This window comes from Hypanus sabinus, chromosome 8, assembly GCF_030144855.1.
Source record: "Hypanus sabinus isolate sHypSab1 chromosome 8, sHypSab1.hap1, whole genome shotgun sequence".
Lineage (NCBI taxonomy): Eukaryota > Metazoa > Chordata > Chondrichthyes > Myliobatiformes > Dasyatidae > Hypanus > Hypanus sabinus.
Window position 1 is genome coordinate 58313714 of NC_082713.1, and position 21755 is coordinate 58335468.

At 37.7% G+C, this 21755-nt stretch overlaps 1 protein-coding gene across 2 annotated transcripts in view; it reads right to left on the minus strand.

Moving 5' to 3' along the window:
• The window catches only part of chm (CHM Rab escort protein), a 130933-nt gene that overhangs the window by 70751 nt on the left and 38427 nt on the right, over positions 1 to 21755 (minus strand). The window contains exons 3-5 of one of the 2 annotated variants that reach the window (XM_059977287.1): positions 9125 to 9197; positions 4395 to 4516; positions 491 to 932 (exon numbers count right to left, since the gene is read on the minus strand). In XM_059977287.1, the coding sequence (XP_059833270.1) occupies positions 491 to 932; positions 4395 to 4516; positions 9125 to 9197 (637 nt within the window). Of the gene's footprint in view, positions 1 to 490; positions 936 to 4394; positions 4517 to 9124; positions 9198 to 21755 lie in introns of both variants that reach the window. The other variant, XM_059977286.1, reaches the window with a different exon arrangement.

Here is a 21755-nt window from a genome sequence, read left to right on the forward strand (position 1 = left end):
TACAATTCAGTGAGACATTCATCTGAAACTCAACTTTATTTTAAGATTATTATTGGTTTTAGGTGTCTTCTTTCTGTATAGTGCATTAACTTTACAAAGATGTTAGTATTTACATATATAAAGACACTATAAACTCATGAGTTTGCTTTTCAAGATTTATTGTCAAGCAGAAGTGCCAAGAACCTGCAACAGTTCTTCACATAGTATAATGAAAAGTGGAATTAGAAGTGTTATGGCACTGAATAAATATTTCTCCAGGTTATTTGTGCTCAATTTCCCAGCACAGACTGAACACAGATGGTGCTTAAATGCCAACAACAGTCAATGAAGACAGACTGCCCATATGTATAACCTAAAGACACTCAGAACTGCTCCATGCAAATCATATCAAACCACAATACAAAATTCCGCAAAGCACAAGGCCTACTTCTAACTTCCATGGTCACAATTATAAACATCTTAAAATATTAGTGAAGTAGAAAATCATTACCTTTGAAGTTAAATCAATGTTAAATTTTCTGCCATTCTTAATAATTTGTGAGTAAGTCAATTTTTTGGTTTGATTTTTATCTTCTTGAGCAGGAACATCAGTAGTGTGTTCTACACTGTCAGCTTCAATCTCAACTGAAGCTACATCATTAGCAATCAATTCTTTGGCCAGACTTGTACCACTGGTGGTGGATGAAGGAACGTCTGCACATGAGGGCTTGTCTTCTGGTTGAATTACTTCAGCTGAAGCTTCCTTTGTGGAATGCAAAGTATCTTTGACCTTGATATTTTCTGGATTTTCTTCACTGCTGTTTGTACATTCAGACATCTGATTTTTCTCATCTTCATTGTTCACTGCTCCATCCTCTACTGTACTACTGGAATTTACATTAGATTGCTTATTCACAAGTGCTCCTTCTTCCACAACATCATCTTCTGCAACTCTGCTATCAAATAGAAAAAAAATCATTGCAAAGCAGAAATACCATATAAGGGGTAAATGGTCTACCCCATCTTTATTTTCCTATCTGAATCCCAGTGACCCACCCCAAAAATGGGGAAAGAAAACCATCACACAACATTGAACAAGAGAAAATCTGCAGTTGCTGGAAATCCAAGTAACACACCCAAAATGCTGGAACTCAGCAGGCCAGACACATCGAAAATACAGTCCACGTTTTGGGTCGAAACTCCACACAACATCTTGAGTTTGCTTATGTGATTGCAATTTGTTGGTTGGAGGTCAACAAAATGAAAACAAATTATAAAAGGTACAAACACTGCTTATAAAATGTTCAAGGATTTACAAACAGAATGGAAAGCCAAATGGAAAATTATTGGATCCAATTCACTCTGTGAAATAGGGTGAACTTCAGTGACTTCTGGCTGGAGGTTGATGAAAAAAGGAAAACAACTCGGAAAGGTTGGGTACAGGTCGAATCAAGGTGACAGGATCCCAGGATCCAACCCCCAGAGCAACTGAACCAGATTTTTGGACCAACACTTTAGGTGCCAGGCCAGATTGAAAAGGTTGGGTGTTGGGGCCCAGAGGCTTGCTGCTCTTGCGGCGTTTACTCGGCTCTACGCTGAATGAGGGTTTGGCGACGGACTTGGTGTGGACTTCAGTTCAGAATGCTTTTTGCTTGCATTTATTTTTGGCATAATTTGTTTTTCCCTGCACACTGGGTTTAAAATGGTTTAAAAAGTTCATTCTATTTTCGTAGTATGTATACAGAATACAACCCTGATATTTGTCTTCTCCAGACAGCCATAAAATACAGAAAACCATAGCAGTTGAAAGATAGACATCTCCCCACACAAAAAGAAATAAAAACTCTTAAACCACAAACCTCTCCTTCACACAAAAACTATTACCCAAACAGTCCTTCCTTTAAAATGGGTTCCTTGTTTCATGGCTGCCTAGTAGGAGACGAATCTCAAGGTTGTATAACATATACATACTTTGAACAACCAAGTTGTTTAAGCAAAAATAATTACACCTATGCCTACCAGAACAATGACAGATTCAAATTACTGTACCACAAAAATTAAACAGACTCACACTGATGCTCCAAACAGCTTAAGATTTGGTCCTTTGAATAAAAATTTGCCCCATGTTTGCAATAAGATGATCTTTCCTATGCAGTCTCATAGAGTCACAGTGTTTTCCTGTTGAGCCCAATATCAACTCTACATAAAAGCAATCTCGCTAATCCGATTTTGTTCACACATTCCAAGGATTTTCAAATTATACTTTCTAAGACTTTTCCTGCTCCCTTGTAAATGCTACAATTGAATCTTCCTCCACTAATTTCATTAGCCACAGCCAATGTTAAAGTTCTTTGGCAGGGACCAAGATACGATTCATGAAGTAGAATTCTCACTGCTGCCATGAGTAACCATCAAGATGTGATATGATCTATGAAAGTTTAATTTCTTAATCATATACACCAAATAATCACTTCCATTAATTCAGCAATACATCTAGTCCATTAATCCTGTTACATCCATATTCACTCTACAGCTATCCCACAATCATCTTAGATGCAGTATCTACATCCACTCAACCGCCTCATGCAAGAACAGGCACACGTTGTGGGAGACCGGAAGTCAGATGGAGATTTTTGAAGAGAATATGCTGGATCTGGAAAGCCTACAGCAGGGTGAGCCAGTAGCAGAAGAAGAGTCCAAAGAATGGCATGTATAATTTCAATGCATCTTAGAAGTAGCATGATGATACACTTTCTTACAGTGTATTCCATTGCCACTTCTTTACCCATTCTCCTTACCTGTCCAAATCCTTCTGCAACACCACCTTTCCCTCCACTGATCTTTAAGGGGTCATAAGATTCTTACTGAGCTTACCCACATCACATTGTGGGTGGGGAGGGAGTGAGAGAAGAGAGCGGGAATATGTTTTATATGGGGAGATACCAAGCATCAGTTGACTACAGTGAGGCAGAAGGGTAAGTGGAGCTATTCTTCAAATCCCAGAAAGGTCAAATCTCTTTAGTAGTTGCAACTTGAAGGTGTTGGATAAGCCAGGCAGCAGTACAGAGAATTTAATGAGCTGTTCTTGGGTAGAAGATCTAAAATGGTATAATAGCATTCAGCCCATTTGATTAGTGTCATTAGTTGACATGAACATATTTGATAGTCAGTGCAGAGCTATTGAATCTTCATTTCCAATTTGGAAATTATTTGTTCTTCCATGCTAGGAAATTGCAAAAGATCAGTTTTTATTCCACCCACCCCTCTCCCCAAGTGATACCCCGTCACTAGATAACAAATCTCTACTGACTTGACTGGTGGGAAGTTGAAGTTACAAAGAAAGCAGTTTGCAGTTCTTCAGGGCATTAGGTAGCAACAACTAACCTCCAACAGATGTAGGCCAGCCTTGGTAGAGGTTTAAGAGGTCAACTGGATGATAGTTGTGCCATCTGACTCACAGGATTGTAGTTCATCGTGCAGGAACCTTCAAACCAATTCCTCATGTGGATATCCCGAATTTCTGCAATCGCTGGTTCTCAATCACTTTAGTTGCTAGCCCTGCTTCCTAAGAATGAGGCACACTACAGTTTGTTCCCTACATCATATATCTGTCCCATCAAAAAGCAGGTGTTTACACTGGATATCCCAAAACCTTTGTATCACAATGTTAAGGGAGACAGCCTTTCACCACCCAAAAAAACAGCTTCAATGTCATTTACATGTTTACAATGTGGTTCCAAATAGTTATACTAAAACTTTTCGTAGAAGCATAATTTAAATATCTGATATGCAATTTAAATACCAGACTACTTGTTTTGTACTTAAATCAAAAACAAATTGAGGCTGAACAGAGACACAATCGAGATGTACAGCATTCATATGAGAAGAGCTTATTTCTTTTATCAGAGGGAACTTATTTTCTTTTTAATAAAAAAGGATCAGAGGGTAGCTGAAGAAAAGTGCGTTTCATTCAAAGATGCAAGCTGGAGGAACTGCCTGAAAGGGTGGCGGAGGCATCCTGACAGCATTTTAAAGCACCTGGGATGGTAGGTTATAGCACACAAGACCCACATGGTCATTACAAAGAACAGGACAATGAGATTGGTTCAAAAGATCCTTGTTGGTCAGTGCAGACAAGGTTGCCAAATTCATATTACCGATTCAATGAAGTGCCCAGCAGTGTTGGTGGACAAAGTGGTATCATGTTTCCATTTCACCTTTTTATATTCTCATACAGGACTGAAGAGTAAAAAGCAGTCAGACAAATTCCTGTCACTGTTTAGAAAAAGATACGTAGTCCTGAATTTCAATGAACTCCAGTAAAGCTGCATTCTGATTTTCGATAATCTGCAGTACCAACGTACCAGAGTGGGATAATTCCCCTAAGGAAAAAATAAAACTTTTCTAAGACAAACCTTGCAAAACAGAAGACTTCCACATTTTTAACGGACTTATCAATTTGATCAAGTTCAATGGCATCTTCACCTTCCAGTATCTTGTCGTTCCAGTTAACTTCTGCATTATTAGATTTTTGTCCCTGATAAAGAATTGAAATCAAGTGAAAGGAATTAGTACTAACAAATATACTACACAGTAAGTATAGTTTGCATATCATCTGATGTAGTTCAAAGAACTTGTTAGTGAACTATTTCAAGTTTATTGAAGCTACCAAACACAAGTTTCTCTCCACTTTAGAAAACAATTAAAATGAATACCGTAAATTCCGGACTATAAGCCGCTACTTTTTTCCCACGCTTTGAACAGTGCGGCAACACTGCGGCCTATACTACGGTGCAGCTAATGCATGTTTTTTTTCATGCTGCCAAAAACATTTTGCCTTGTAACAGTAGACCAATAAAATTGATGAGTAGTTCACAGAGGTCCAATGAAATTGTACGATAAATCAAGCGCACTTCCACAATTAAATTATTGTAAATCAGTCATTTGTACTCACCCTCATCAACATGGAAAACACTCGAAGAAAAGCATATGATGCAGCTTTTAAGTTAAAGGCGATCAATCTGGCGGATGAAGAAGGAAATCGAGCTGCTGCACATAATCTTGGCATAAGTGAATCGATGGTGAGACGGTGGAGATGCCAGCGTGAAGAACTGAGTCGATGCAAAAAGACGACAAAAGCTTTCAGAGGTAATCATAGCAGATGGCCCGAACTTGAAAACTTTCTTGAAGACTGGGTTAACACACAGAGCAGGCGGCCGCGGTGTTTCCACCGTGCAGATCAGACTGAAGGCTAAAGCAATCGCCACCAAAATGAAAATCGAAGATTTTAGAGGTGGGTCATCGTGGTGTTTTAGATTTATGAGACGAAAAGGCCTGTCCGTCAGGGTACGCATGACTCTGTGTCAGCAGCTCCCTCCCGACCACCCACGAGGAAAAACTTGCTAACTTCCGCACATTCACTCAAACAAAGATAGCGGAGAATTCCATCGGGCCAGATGATATCATAAATATGGATGAAGTACCTTTGACGTTTGACCTGCCTCTCACTCGGACTGTTAATAAAAAAGGTGACTCGTCCATCACACTGAAAACAAGTGGCCATGACAGAACGCATTTTACTTGTGTTCTGAGCTGCACAGCATCCAGACTAAAGCTTCCACCGATGGTGATTTTTAAGTGGCTGACAATGTAAGTTCAGTGAAAGCTGCCATCAAGAGTACAAATTCAATTCCAGCTGTGATTCCTGGGGGCACCACGAAGTATTTGCAGCCACTGGGCATCAGCGTGAACCGGGCATTTAAAGTGGCGCTGTGCGTTGAGTGGGAGGCTTGGATGACGAGCGGCGAGAAATCCTTTACCAAAACAGGACGCATGCAAAGAGCATCTTTAACTCAAGTCTGCCAGTGGATCCTAAATGCGTGGAGCCGTGTCACAACATCCACCATCACCAACGGGTTTCGAAAGGCTGGACTGCTGCGTGATGAAGAGGACCGCGTGCGCTCAAGTGAGAGCGACAACGAAGAGACGGAAGTGAGTGACGAGATCCTGAGGTTGTTCAATTCGGACACTGAAGGACTTTGATGGTTTTAGTGCGCAGGAGGAAGATGAAGAAGGCGATCAATAACTTTTCCTGGTAGGCTGCAGTATATATATTTCTTTTTACCAGTCGTTAGGAGATATTGGAATGTTGTTCGTGCACTGTTCAGTAAAAAAGTATACGCAACGTAATTTGTGTGTTACCGATACGTATGTATATTTAAAAGTAGCTGTGTTACAGGCACGGTTCGAAAAAAAGCATTTGCAATATGTATTTGTTTATGTTACCATACAGATTTAATTAAAAGTTAAAAAATCCTCACATATAATATCTTTCTGTGTAAATATCTCATATTACAACGTGGGACAACTGCGGCTTAAAATCCGGTGCGGCCTGTACAAGTACAAAATTGATTTTCTTTCTAAAATTAGAGCGTGCGGCTTTTAATCAGGTGCGCTCTGTAGTCCGGAATCTACGGTACTCATTTTACTATCAATAAATTTAAATACCTTTTTCAAAAAATGTGTAGAACCGTTTTATGAACTTCCTAATATTGAGTTGTTTATCATATTGAAATGCAATTTTAAGATAGAAATGACAAAATCAACTTTCTTCTTTTACTCAGAATCAGGTTTAATATCACTGGCATATGTTGTGAAGTTTGTTGTTTTCTAGCAGCATTACATTGCAATGTATAATAAATGCTATAAATTACACTAAGTATATCTAAAAATGAAAATTAAATATGCAGTGCAAAAAGGAGGGGAAATACTAAGGTAATGCTCATGGGTTCATTGCCTATTCAGAAATATGATGGTCAGAAGAGGAAGAAGCTGTTACTGAAACGTTGAGTGTGTGTTTTCAGGCTGCTGTACCACCTTGAGGGCAGCAATGAGAAGAGGACACATCTTAAGTGATGGGGGTCCTTAAAGATGGATGCCGCCTTTTTGAGGCGTTGTCTTCAGAAGGTATTGTGGATGCTGGGGAATCTACTGCCATAATAGACCTGGCTGAGTTTAAAATTGTCTGCAGCTTTTTCTGATGCTGTGCAGCAGCACCTCCACACCAGGCAGTGATACAAGTTTGAATATTCTCTGTGATACATTTGTAGAAATTTGCGACTCTTTTGTGACAAACCAATTCTTCCAAAAACCTTAATGAAAAATAGCCGTTGTCATACCTTCCTTGTTGTTGCATCAATATATCAGGCTCAGGATAGATCCTCATAGGTTGATGGCCAGGAACCTAAAACTGCTCACTCTTTCCTCTGACCCCTCAATGAAGACTGGTGTGTATTCTTGCGACTTCCCTTTTCTGAAGTCCACAATCAATTCTTTGGACTTAATGGTATTGAATGCAAGGTGGTTGTTGTGACACCACTCAACTGGCTGATCTATCTGGCTCCTATATACCTCCTTGTTACCATCTGAAATTCTGTCAACTATAGTCGTGTCATTGGCAAATTTATAAGTGGCATTTGAGCTGTGCCTAGCCACACAATTGTGAGTGTAGATTTCTAGTGAAAAGGAGATGTTATTTTCAATCCACAGAGACTGTGGTCTTCCAATGAGGAAGTCAAGGATCCAGTTGCATAGGGTGGTAGAGCAACTCACATTTTGGAGCTTGTTGATTAGAACTGAGGCTATGATTGTGTTGAATGTTGAGCTGTAGTCAATAAACAGCAGCCTGACATAGATATTAGTATTGCCTAGGTGATCCAAGGCTTAGTGGAGAGCCAGTGAGATGACCTATTGTGGGAGTAGGCAAATTGCAGTGAGCCCAGGTCCTTGATTCTAACCATGACCAACCTCTCAAAACACTTCAGAGTTGGTGTGAGTGTCACTGGGCAATTATTATTGAGGCAGCTGGGAACCTCTGAATTCAGAAGTGAGATTGAAGATGCCTTTGTTGGCAGTTTTGTAGCTGCTGATTACAGTACTTAGTTAAATCTTGAAAAATATTTAGGGCATAGTGAATAGTCATCTTCTTATTTACAAGGAAACTTCCACCTTAAAGTGAATCACAAAAAGGTCAGAGGATATATTTGTATGTACATACATACACACAGTCCTGAACACCAGGAAGCAATACTCCTAAGAATGCCACCAAATTTTTGGTTTGGGCATATTGTCATTATTCTTGCAGAGATGCATAATGTCTGTACTATTTGCTAAAATTAACCATTTATCAACTGCAATGTAAAGGAACCAATAGTACTGTATAATGAAGAAATCCGCCATTAATCAAAGAAAAACTCAGAAACATTAGGAATACTTTTCTCATGAACAGATTACATTTGACTGAAGTAACTGCTTCTGTTTGTTGATTTCTGCTTCATAAGATTTCAGCCAATTTCAAAACGCTGTACATAATTTATGTAAAAATGCAAAGATGTGCATACAATAGCCTCCATGCACAGGAACATAAAATAATGGATACCCAAATATTCTGTAACAATGAAAAGATTTGACTCACTTAAAGATTTAATAGTTCCTTTTAAGTGCATTGACAAGATATTTTGATACAAAAATCTCTAATATTCTAGTTTAAATAAACAGACATATTGAACTGCAGTGTGGTCAGTTTTGCCGTTATTCTTATTGGACTTACAGGTGATTAAACATTTAAACAGCATGTTCTAGACAACATGTGTGCCCCTGACATTCTGAACTCGGCATTTGTGAGCTCTAGATTTCCAAATTATACTGGAGAATTTTGATTGTGTCTTCTGCCAGTCTAACTTTTTAGTCTATTGGGTTTTTAGAGCTATAGAAAATTACACTTAAATTATGAGAGATGTTAAAATAATGTTTTAATTATTTTTAAGATTAATATTTTACATATTTCAAAATTAACACCTTATAATTAACATGGAACCAGAAATTTAGTTGGTAAAATAACTTCAATTTTTACATCAGATATTGTTCTGCTTTTGGCTTTGGTAGTTCTCAGGACTATGAAGCCAGCCCTCCACAACTGGCTATCCAAAGCCCAACTGCTGCCCAGATCTTGCCATTCAACTCCAGGTTTGACAGAGGGATAGGCCATTTACTTTAAGCCAGGGGAAGACTTGCAAGCTTGTGGCAATTCCAGTACTGCAGGTTCAGCATACTAAAAACATTTATGTAAACTGTCAAAACAACTCACCCTGTATTCTTCAATCCACGACAGTAATCCAGAAAAGCTAAAACTGGCCCAGTTTCCTCCATAGTAGTTGTTTCTGCAAGAGACGTTTAAAAAAAGGTAATAAATCATGAGGTTTGAAGAGCTTATTCTTTGAGAACTGTTATATACCTTGAACACCAATTTTTTGCTAGTACAAGTGGCCCCCATTTTCCGAACGTTCACTTTACAACACCTTGCTTTTACGAAAGACCTACATTAGTTACCGGTTTTCACTAACCAAAGAGTTTTTGCTTTTACGAAAAAAGGCAGCGCGTGAGCTGAGCAGCCAAGCTTCTCCCCCGAAACTGCACTCAGCATCAAGCCGCCATAGCTTAAACACGTGTCTGTGAGCATCTGTGCTTTATCTCAATTTATTTTGTGCATCCGTTAGCAAGATGTACCCTAAGGTATCGGAAAAGCCTAAGAGAGCTCGTAAGAGTGTTATGCTTAGCATAAAACCGGATTAATTAAGCGTTTTGATCATGGTCAACAAAGGACCTTGTCTGCGCATTGAACTTACCTGCATCCACCATTCGCACTATTTACGCACAGAGAGAAAGAATCTTGAAAGCTGCCGATCTTACTATTGGTTCTGCTCATAGCAAAGTGGTCTCTTTTAGTCTGCTGGAAACTTTTCAGCAGCTTCATAGTTTAATGTTTACTGAAGAGTGCACTTCAACTCATAGCGAAGATGCCAAAAAGTTCCCAGAAGAACTGAAGAAAATAATTACAGAAGGTGGTTATTCGTATAAATAAGTGTTTAACTGTGACGAAACTGTAATTTATTAGAAAAAATTGCCGAGCACCCCAACCTCTGACAACTCAGTCTAACGCATCATCAGTGTGCTCGCAGTCTTCCCGATTCCAGTAAGTGAAACTACGCTGTACATACATTATTTCTACTTTATATAGGCTGTGTATTTTTATGTATTATTTGGTTGATTTGGCAGCTTCATAGCTTAAAAGTTGCTGGAGAGAGTGCTTCTGCTACGCCAGTAGCATGACGTAGTGAGATTTTCGCTATGCTAGACAGTGCTGCAATGATTGCAGAAAAGTATTTCTACTTTATATAGGCTGTGTATTTATCATATCATTCCTGCTGTTACTATATGTTACTGTTATTTTAGGTTTTGTGTGTTATTTGGCATGATTTTGTAGGTTATTTTTTGGGTCTGGGAACGCTCTCAAATTTTTCCCATATTAATAAATGGTAATTGCTTATTCACTTTATGACATTCCGGCTTACGAACTATTTCATAGGAACACTCTACCTTTGGATAGCAGGAGAAACCTGTCACGTGCTTTGGACACTGCTGACAAAGCTAGCCTTTATTGCCAATATTAATTGCTCAAAAGACCATTTCACTGGCTACAAGTCAAATACACTGAAATAACAAGCAGGAAACCATGGAAGGGACACAAATTTTCTCTCCAAATTATGTTAAAGAAGCAGATAAGATTTTACAACGGCAAATTTCATGATCACTGCTGATTTGAGATACTCAATTCCAGCTTAGAATACTTAGAATTTAAATTCCCTTCCTGCTATACATGGACACATCAATGCTTTAGCCCTCTGAAGATTAGTCTAGTAACACAATTATCATGAAGACTGAACTACAGAAACATAGAAAATAGGTACAGAAGCAGGCCATTTGGCCCTTCGAGCCTGCCCCATCATTCAGTATGATCATGGCTGATTATCCAACTCAGAACCCTGTACCTGCTTTCTCTCCATAACCCTGATCCCTTTAGCCAAAAGGGCCATATCTAACTCCCTCTTAAATATAGCCAATGAACTGGCCTCAACTGTTCCCTGTGGCAGAGAATTCCACAGATTCACCACTCTCTGTGTGAAGTTTTTCCTCATCTCGGTCCTAAAAGGCTTCCCCTTTATCCTTAAGCTGTGACCCCTCATTCTGGACTTCCCCAACATAGGGAGCAATCTCCCTGCATCTAGCCTGTCCAATCCCTTTAGAATTTTATACGTTTCAATAAGATCCCCCCTCAATCTTCTAAATTCCAGCGAGTATAAGCCTAGTCGATCCAATCTTTCTTCATATGGAAGTCCTGCCATCCCAGGAATCAATCTGGTGAACCTTCTTTGTACTCCCTCAATGGCAAGAATGTCTTTTCTCAGATTAGCGGGCCAAAACTGCACACAATACTCCAGGTGAGGACTCACCAAGGCCTTGTTCAACTTCAGTAGAACCTCCTTGCTCCTGTACTCGAATCCTCTTGCTATGAATGCCAACAGACCATTCACCTTTTTCACCGCCTGCTGTACCTGCATGCCCACTTTCAATGACTGGTTTACAATGACACCCAGGTCTCGTTGCATCTCCCCTTTTCCTAATTGGCCACCATTCAGATAATAATCTGTTTTCCTGTTCTTGCCACCAAAGTGGAGAACCTCACATTTATCCACATCAAATTGCATCTGCCATGAATTTGCCCACTCACCTAACCTATCCAAGTCACCCTGCATCCTCCTCACAGCTAACAGAGCCGCCCAGCTTCATGTCATCCACAAACTTGGAGATGCTGTATTTAATTCCCTCGTCTAAATCATTAATATATATTGTAAACAACTGGAGTCCCAGCAGTGAGCCTTGCAGTACCACACTAGTCACTGCCTGCCATTCTGAAAAGGTCCCGTTTATTCCCACTCTTTGCTTCCTGTTTGCCAACCATTTCTCTATCCACATCAATACCATACTCACAATACTATGTGTTTTAAGTTTGCACACTAATCTCCTGTGTGGGACTTTGTCAAAAGCCTTTTGAAAATCCAAATACACCAAATCCACTGGTTCTCCCCTATCCACTCTACTAGTTACATCTTCAAAAAATTCTATAAGATTCGTCAGACATGACTTTTCTTTCACAAATCCATGCTGACTTTGATGATTTCATCTCTTTCCAAATGTGCTGTTATTACATCTGACTCCAGCATTTTCCCCACCACCAATGTCAGGCTAACCGGTCTATAATTCCCCGGTTTCTCTCTCCCTCCTTTTTTAAAAAGTAGGGTTACATCAGCCACCCTCCAATCCTCAGGAACTAATCCAGAATCTAAGGAGTTTTGAAAAATTATCACTAATGCATCCACTATTTCTTTGGCTACTTCCTTAAGCACTCTGGGATGTAGACCATCTGGCCCTGGGGATTTATCTGCCTTTAATCCCTTCAGTTTACCTAACACCACTTCCCTACTAACATACATTTCCCTCAGTTCCTCCATCTCACTAGACCCTCGGTCCCCTACTATTTCTGGAAGATTATTTATATCCTCCTTAGTGAAGACAGAACCAAAGTAGTTATTCAATTCTTCTGCCATGTCCTTGTTCCCCATGATCAATTCACCTGTTTCTGACTGTAAGGGACCTACATTTGTCCTAACCAATCCTTTTCTTTTCACATATCTATAAAAGCTTTTACAGTCAGTTTTTATGTTCCCTGCCAGCTTTCTCTCATAATCTTTCTTCCCTTTCCTAATTAAGCCCTTTGTCCTCTTTTGCTGGACTCTGAATTTCTCCCAGTCCTCAGGTGGGCCACTTTTTCTGGCTAATTTGTATGTTTCTTCTTTGGAATTGATACTATTCCTAATTTCCCTTGTGAGCCACGGGTGCACTACCTTCCCTGGTTTATTCTTTTGCCAAACTGGGATGAACACTTGTTGTAGTTCATCCATGCGATCTTTAAATGTTTGCCATTGCATATCCACCATCAACCCTTGAAGTATCATTTGCCAGTCTACCTTAGCTAATTCACGTTTCATACCTTCAAGGTTACCCTTCTTTAAGTTCAGAACCTTTGTTTCTGAATTAACTATGTCACTCTCCATCTTAATGAAGAATTTCACCATATTATGGTCACTCTTACCCAAGGGGCCTCGCACAAGAAGATTGTTAACTAACCCTTCCTCATTGCTCAATACCCAATCTAGAATGGCCTGCTCTCTAGCTGGTTCCTCGACATGTTGGCTCAGAAAACTATCCCGCAGACATTCCAAGAAATCCTCTTCCTCAGCATCCTTACCAATTTGGTTCACCCAATCTATATGTAGATTGAAGTTACCCATTATAACTACTGTTTTTTTATTGCACGCATTTCTAACTTCCTGTTTAATATCATCCTCAACCTCACTACTACTGTTAGGTGGCCTGTACACAACTCCCACCAGTGTTTTCTGCCCCTTAGTGTTATGCAGCTCTACCCATATCGATTCCATATCCTCCAGGCTAATGTCCTTCCTTTCTATTGCGTTATATAACTATAATAGTTATCAGTATATTCCTCAAAATGGACAGGTCTTGCTTGTTTCTAACAGAAGCGGTAAGAGTCACTGGCTTAAACCCAAATTTAAGCAGTGACAGTATCTGACACACAAGAAATAAAAAATGAGCACAAATGTTGCTCAATTTTATGTTTGTTTATCGTTGCAAACAACAGCATTGAAAATGCTAAATTCCACTTAAACTTTACAAATCACCATTGAACAGCTGAAATTAAACTTAAATGGAAAATAAAATGTCTTTGCTCCAGTACAGTCAGGCAAGTAAGCTTTATGTTACTGATGGTCATAAAAGAAAAGGTTGCAGTTCCTGCATTTCCCCACTTCCCCCATCCACCCCCATAGACCGTCAGGATTAACCATGTAACCTGCTTCATTTTGAGATGAGCAAAGTGTTCTTTTCCTGCAATCATGATTATTAAAAAGCAAGTTAGTGAATGAAATTAAAAGATTCATGACTTCTTCCCCATTGCATTCCCTTGTGTAATATTGAGCTATGTTTTTCCTTAAAATATTTACATTGTTTTCACTGTCCAGAAGTTTTTCTGGTGTAACATGTTTTTCTCCTTTTGCCAAAACTAGACTGAATACGCTTAAGTCATTGTGGTGGAAACAAATCAGATAAGGAACCTCTCCAGCCTAAACCATAATTTATTCCTATTTGCCCATTATCCCAGTCTATATCAAGAAAATTGCAACTATCACAATATCACTAATTCTTGCATTTTTTGCAAACTATATTTAATTCCTTCCTATTTAAACAGAACCATTGAAGAGCAGAATGGATCCTTCATTCTTTAATTCTAATCCAGGTAATCAGGGTGCTGGATTTGCCAATCAATCTCTCCAAGGCTACAGCAAAATATTTGGTCAATAATGCAACACTCTTTCCTCGATTACTTTCTTCCTCAAAATTCCTTAAAATACACAAAACTCGTAAACCAGACCTCTGCTATAGTCACAAAAGCACTATGCCCCACGTGGAAGTTTGCAAACAGATCCGGCTCTGTACATTTATACACAAACACACAAGGCCTGGAGTATTTAAAGGTCTATGCAATTCTGTCTATTTTGAAGTATTCTTTACTCTAGGCTCTCAATACTTTCACAGTCTTATGTGTGGTAACCTCTTTGAGGTAACATCCCGTTACCCACCCTCCTTTTAAATAAGAATGATTCAAATGACTGGGTTAAGACCCATTTTAAAAGTACAATTAGGCATTAAATTATACTGTTGCTTATACCAGTTTTATGAAAAAAAAATTCCTTAGATACTTGTTTCATAAATGTCAATATCACCTTCTTGTAGAACAAACCTCAATGGCAAAATATCTTCCAGCTTTTGAGATATTTCAAATATGACAAATCTTTCCTCAGAAACAGAGTAATAAACAATTCAAACATATGAACTGCAAGAGCATTTTATGAAATTATTTGCACAATATCCCAATGTTACCTTGGAGCAGTACATCAACTAAAAATATTTATTCCACATTTACCAATTACAATGTGACAGATGAAATTTGCTACAATATCAAGGCAAAATGTTTTCAAGCTTAAACTTAGTAAATTATTGCTTATAGAATTTCATAAGAGTTTGAGGTTTGTTGTAAGAACAACATTTATTAGACTGCAACCTTACAACTTCTAGCAATTGTTTGTACAATTAAATGCAGAAGTTAGCAGGTTGCTTTTCTAGTTGTATAATTTTTTTTGTGTTTTTGTTTAATTGGGTTCTCTTTATCTAATTTCAGGATGGGTGAAAGTCCAATCACATATTAGGTCATATTTATGCAGAAATAGAGAAAATTCTAAAGGGTTCACAAACTTTCTAGCACCACTGCAATGCATACAAGCACATAAGCAGCTTACCCCACAAGGAGCAGAACCATTTTTTTTAATGAAACTGTCACCCAGATACCATATTATCCAATGAATTGGATGCAAAATTCAATAGCAAATCTGTTGGTAAGGGTCAATATTGTTATTTAGCAAAGGAGCAAAATTTAATTCTGTGCTTGGATATCCGCTACTGGACTGAAATTTAATTAAATCAAAATAACTATCCACAAGGATCCATGAACAACAAATGGCTATAAAGTGGTATGACTAACTCTCCCTAGTCTCTACCCATAAAGATTAAGATGGGTAGGTGTTCGACTGGGCATCAGTGAAAGTCATGGCGCAAGCTAACACATGGCATGCTAGAGAATTCCTAGAAGCGTGGCTTTCGCTAACAATTCTGTAAACAAACATGTAGACATTGATCCTATTTAGGCCTTAATTGTGCCAGTGCCCAAGAACATGGTAAACTGTCTATATGACTATCGCCCAGTGGCACTTACATCCACAGTGAAGTGCTTTGAGAGGCTGGTGGTGAAAAATATCAGCTCCTGCCTGAAGGGTTACTTGGATCTGCCTCAATTCGCCAAATAATGCAACAGGCCTACAGGAGATGCTATCTTGTTGGCTCATCACACAACTCTGGAACATCTGGACAGCAAAGTTGCATGCATCAGGATGCTCTTTATCAAGTCAGCATTTAACACAATTGTCCCCTCAAAACCACCAGGGACTTAATACCTTCATGTGCTATTGGATCCTGGATTTCCTCACTTGTGGACCTCAATCAGTTCTGAGTGGCATAAACATCTCCTCCACAATCTCCATCAACAATGGAGCACCACAGGGGATGTATACATAGTCCCCTGCTCCACTCGCTTTCCACCTACAACTGTGCGACTAAGTACAGCTCCAACACCATAGTCAAGTTTGCTATAAACACCACTGTTGTGGGCTGTATCAGCATACAGGTGGGAGATTGAAAACTAGTCTAAGAGATTTGAAAACAACCTCTCGATGTCAATAAGACCAAGGAACTAACTGGACTGCAAATGAGGGAAACCAGAGGTCCAAGAGCCAGTAGATGGAGGATCAGAGGCGGAGAGAGTCAGTAACTGTAAATTCCTGGATGTCACCATCTCAGATGACCTGTCTTGGACCCATCATATAAATATTATTGTGAAGAATGCACAACAGCACCTCTTCTTCCTCAGGAGTCTGTGAAGGCATGTCACTGAAAACCTGGGCAAACTACTATAGCTGTGTGGTGGAAAGTGTACTGACTGGCTGCATTATGGTCTGGTATGGGAACACCAATGCCTTTGAGTGGAAAATTCTACAAAAGGTGGTGCATTCAGCCCATGTAAACCCTCCGAACCATTGAGCACATGTACGTGAAACGTTGCTGTAGAAAAGCAGCAACTATCAAAGATCCTCACCACCTAGTCCATGCTCTTTTCTCTCTGATGTCATCAAGTAGAAGGTACAAGAGCCTCAGGACTCGCGTCACCAGGTTCAAGAACAGTTACTACCGCTCAATCATCAGGCCAACGACACTACATTGATTGGCCTCATCTCAAACAGTAACGAGGTGGCCTACAGGGAAGAAGTTGTCTCTCTGACGCAGTGGTGTCAAGAAAGTAACCTCTCCCTCAATGTCGCAAAAACAAAGGAGCTGGTTGTGGATTACAGGAGGAATGGAAATGGGCTAACCCCTATTGACATCGATGGATCAGGGGTTGAATGTATAAACAGCTTTAAGATCCCCGGCATCCACATCACCATGGACCTCACTTGGTCTGTACACACCAGCTGTGTGGTAAAAGAGACACAACAGCACCTCTTTCATCCTGACTGGCTGCATCACTGCCTGGTATGGGAACTGTACTTCCCTTAATCGCAGGATTCTGCAGAGAGTGGTGTGGACAGCACAGTGCATCTGTAGTTGTGAGATTCTCATGATTCAGGGCATTTACAAAGACAGGTGTGTAACAATGACCCATAGGATCATTGGGGACCCGAGCCACCCCAACCACAATCTATTCCAGCTGTTACCATTCGGGAAATGGTCCGAAGCATAAAAGCCAGGACCAACAGGCTTCAGGACAGCTTCTTCCACCAGACCATCAGACTGATTAACTCATGCTAATTTGAGTATATTTCTATGTTACATTGACTGTTCTATTTATTATAAATTACCATGATTGCACATAGTAAATTTAGACGGAGACGTAACGTTAAGATTTTTACTCCTCATGTTTGAGAAGGATGTAAGAAATAAAGTCAATTCAATTCAACTCTTGAAGAAAAGGGGATAACTACTCTCATTTAAGCACTTACATTGTTATTGCATGCTCGTTGCATTTTGTGATTTATCTATATCTGCATTTGCAGAGTTTGTTTGCAGGTTACAGTTACCCTTCTTCTTTTCTTTCTTTTTTAATCTTATTATTAAATTTCATATATAAAAAAACATAACATAATATTAAATAGGTTATAAGTGCACTAGACTTGAAGTTGAATTAGTAATAAGATAACAATCTTATTAAAATATCAGCAAAAAAATAGTACATTAATCAATCAAACCTATATTAATTATACATGAAAAAGAGTAAGAATAATCATCAAAAGAAAAAAAATTAAAAATACAAGAAAAAAAATATAGAAAAAAAAATAAACCTAAACTAAACTAATATGGGCAATAATAACCGTTTATATGCATATGATAGTGTCAAAAACTCCGGAACTCCATACCAGAACAAGAATAAAAAGAGAAAAGGTCTGGAAGAGGCCAAATTAATTCATATGAAAGTGTCGAATGAATGGTCCCCAAGTTTCTTCAAATTTAATTGATGAGTCAAAAATAGTACTTCTAATTTTTTCTAAGCTCAGATAAGAAATAGTTTGAGAAAACCACTGAAACATGGCAGGAGGATTTACTTCTTTCCAATTTTGTAATATAGACCTTCTGGCCATTAATGTTGCAAAGGCGATCATTCGTCTAATTGAAGGGGAAAGTCGATTACCATCCTCATTTGGTATACCAAAAATTGCAGTAATAAAATGAGGTTGTAAATCAATATTCCAAATTGAGGAAATGGTAGCAAATATGTCCTTCCAATAGTTATGTAAGGTGGGACATGACCAAAACATGTGGGTCAATGAGGCCACATCTGAATGACATCTGTCACATTGACGGTTAATATGAGAATAGAATCGAGCAAGCTTATCTTTAGACATATGAGCTCTATGTACAACCTTAAATTGTATTAAAGCATGTTTAGCACATATAGAAGAAGAATTAACCATTTGTAAAAATTTTTCCCATTTTTCTGTTGATATATTGAAGTTCTTTTTCCCATTCTTGTTTAATTCTACCTGATATTTCTGGTTGTATCTTCATAATCATATTATAAATAAGAGCCACTAATCCCTTCTGACAAGGATTCAAGGTAAAAATCATATCTGAAAAATCTATCAAAGTTGAATTGGGAAAGGATGGTAGAATATATAAAAAAATTTCTGATTTGTAAATATCTAAAAAAATTAGATTTAGGTAACTTAAATTTGTTGGAAAGTTGGTCGAAAGACATCAAACTACCTTCAAAAAAAAGATCACGAAAACATATTATACCTTTCCTTTTCCATATGGTAAAAGCTTGATCTGTCAAACAAGGTTTAAAAAAGAAGTTAAGTAAGATAGGGCTATCAAGAACAAAGTTTTTCAGAGTAAAAAACTTACGAAATTGAAACCAAATTCGTAATGTGTGTTTGAAAATAGGGTTGGATATCTGTTTATTGAATTTAACTAAATCAGCAGGAAGAGAAGAACCAAGAACGGAGAATAAAGAATATCCCTGTGCATCATTACATTCTAAATTTACCCACTGTGGGCACAATGGTGAATCCAAATCTAATTTCCAATATATTAAGTTTCGAATATTATTTGCCCAATAGTAAAATCTAAAGTTAGGTAAAGCTAAACCACCATCTTTTTTTAGATTTTTGTAACTGTCTTTTACTTAACCTGGGGTTTTTATTTTGCCACACAAATGAGGAAATTTTTCAATCAATGTTATCAAAAAAAGATTTAGGAATAAAAATTGGTAAGGCTTGAAATAAATATAAAAATTTCGGTAAAATCATCATTTTAGTTGGTTAATCCAACCAACTAATGATAAGGATAAGGGAGACCATCTTGTAGTAAGTTGTTGAGTTTGATGAAGCATAGGTAAAAAATTCAATCTGAATAAATCTTTATATTTCTTGGTAATTTTTATACCTAAATAAATAAAGTTATCAGTAACAACTTTAAATGGTGTCCTGTCATTCAATAAAGTTTGTGCATTTAAAGGGAATAATTCGCTCTTATCCAAGTTTAGTTTATAACCAGAAAAACTACCAAATTGAACCAACAAGGATAAAATAGCGGGAATAGACCTGTCAGGGTCAGAAATATATAACAACGTCATCAGCATAGAGTGAAAACTTGTATAACTTCTCATTACGGGTAATACCAAAAATATTAGGAGATTCACGAATAGCAATGGCTAAAGGTTCTAATGCGATATTAAATAATAAAGGACTTGAGGGACAACCTTGTCTCGTACCATGAGATAATTGAGAAAAAGAGGATCTGTAATTATTTGTAAGAACAAAAGCAACAGGTTTATAATATATTAATTTAATCCATGATATAAAATTAGGGCTAAAATTAAAAATTTTCAAGGCATTAAATAAGTATGTCCATTCAACTCTATCAAAAGCTTTTTCAGCACCTAATGAAATAACACATTCTGAGGTTGTGGGTGAAGAAGTATAAATTATATTAATCAATTTTCTAACATTAAAAAAGGAATACCGGTTCCTAATAAAACCAGTTTGGTCTTCTGAAATAATCTGTGATAGTAACTTTTCTAACCTAATAGCTAAAATTTTTGTAAGAATCTTAGAGACTACATTTAATAGCGATATAGGGCGATAAGATGTACATAAAGGAGGATCCTTATCTTTTTTAAGAATTAGAGAGATAGTAGCTTCATAAAAAGACTGGGGTAATCTCTTCTTAGTAAATGCATCATTAACGATTTCACATAACCAAGGGGAAAGCGAAGAAGAAAAAGTTTTTAAAAATTCTATAATATAACCATCAGGACCAGGAGCATTCCCTGAATTCATTGATGAGATAGCCTCTCCTATTTCGGCCATAGAAATAGGAGCATCGAACAAGCCTCGATCTTCATCTGTCAATTTGGGAATATTCAAATTGTTAAAAAAATTATCCATCATGGACAGATCGCCATCAAATTCTGATTGATATAAAGATTTACAAAAATCTTGGAAAGTATTATTAATTTCTTTATGATCAGTAGTCAGATTACCGTCTTGTTTACAAATTTTAATAATCTGTTGCTTAGTCGAAATAGCTTTTAATTGGTTAGCTAACAATTTACCAGTTCGATCACTATGAATATAAAATTGAGCCCTGGTCTTAATTAATTGATTCTCAATTGAAGAAGATAATAATAAGCTATGTTCCATTTGAAGCTCAACTCTCTTCTTATAAAGTTCTTTGGTACGAGTCACAGAATAAATCTTATCAATTTCTTTAATTTTATCCACCAATAAAGCTATATCTAAATATCTTTGTTTTCTTTTACCGACAGAATATGAGATAATTTGTTCACAGATAAAAGCCTTAAAAGAGTACCAAAGTATTCCTCTGTCAATCTCTTCGGTATAGTTTGTTGAAAAAAACAAGTCAATTTGCTGTTTTATGAAGGTGATAAATTCTGGATCTTGAAGCAAAGTAGCGTTGAGTCTCCAAGATCTAGTATTATTGGAAGAGTCCGAAATCTTGATAGATAACTTCAAAGATGCATGATCCGAAATGGCAATAGAATCATATTTACAATCAGTAACATCTGTTAATAAACGATGATCAATAAGGAAATAATCAATTCTAGAATAACTGTGATATACATGTGAAAAAAACGAAAATTCTTTATCTTTAGGGTTCAAAAACCGCCATATTTCAGTAATTCCCGAATCAACCATAAAGGAATTAATAAGTAAGGCTGATCTATTCGGAAGAATTCAAATAGGTTTAGATCTATCCATCAAAGGATTCAGACAACAATTGAAATCTCCACCCATTATCAACATATATTCATTTAGATTAGGAAGGGAAGTAAATAAACATTTAAAAAATTCAGGGCAGTCAAAGTTTGGAGCATAAATATTAACTAGAGCCACTTTTCGATTAAAAAGTGAACCAGTAATCAACAAAAATCTGCCCTGTGGATCAGAAATAATTTCATGATGTGTAAATGAAATTGAGGGGGTCTATAAAAATAGACACACCCCTAATTTTGGCAGTACAATTCAAGTGAAATTGTTGACCCTTCCAGAACCTAAAAAAGCGTTGATTATCCTCCCTCCTAATATGGGTCTCCTGTGCAAAGATAATATTAG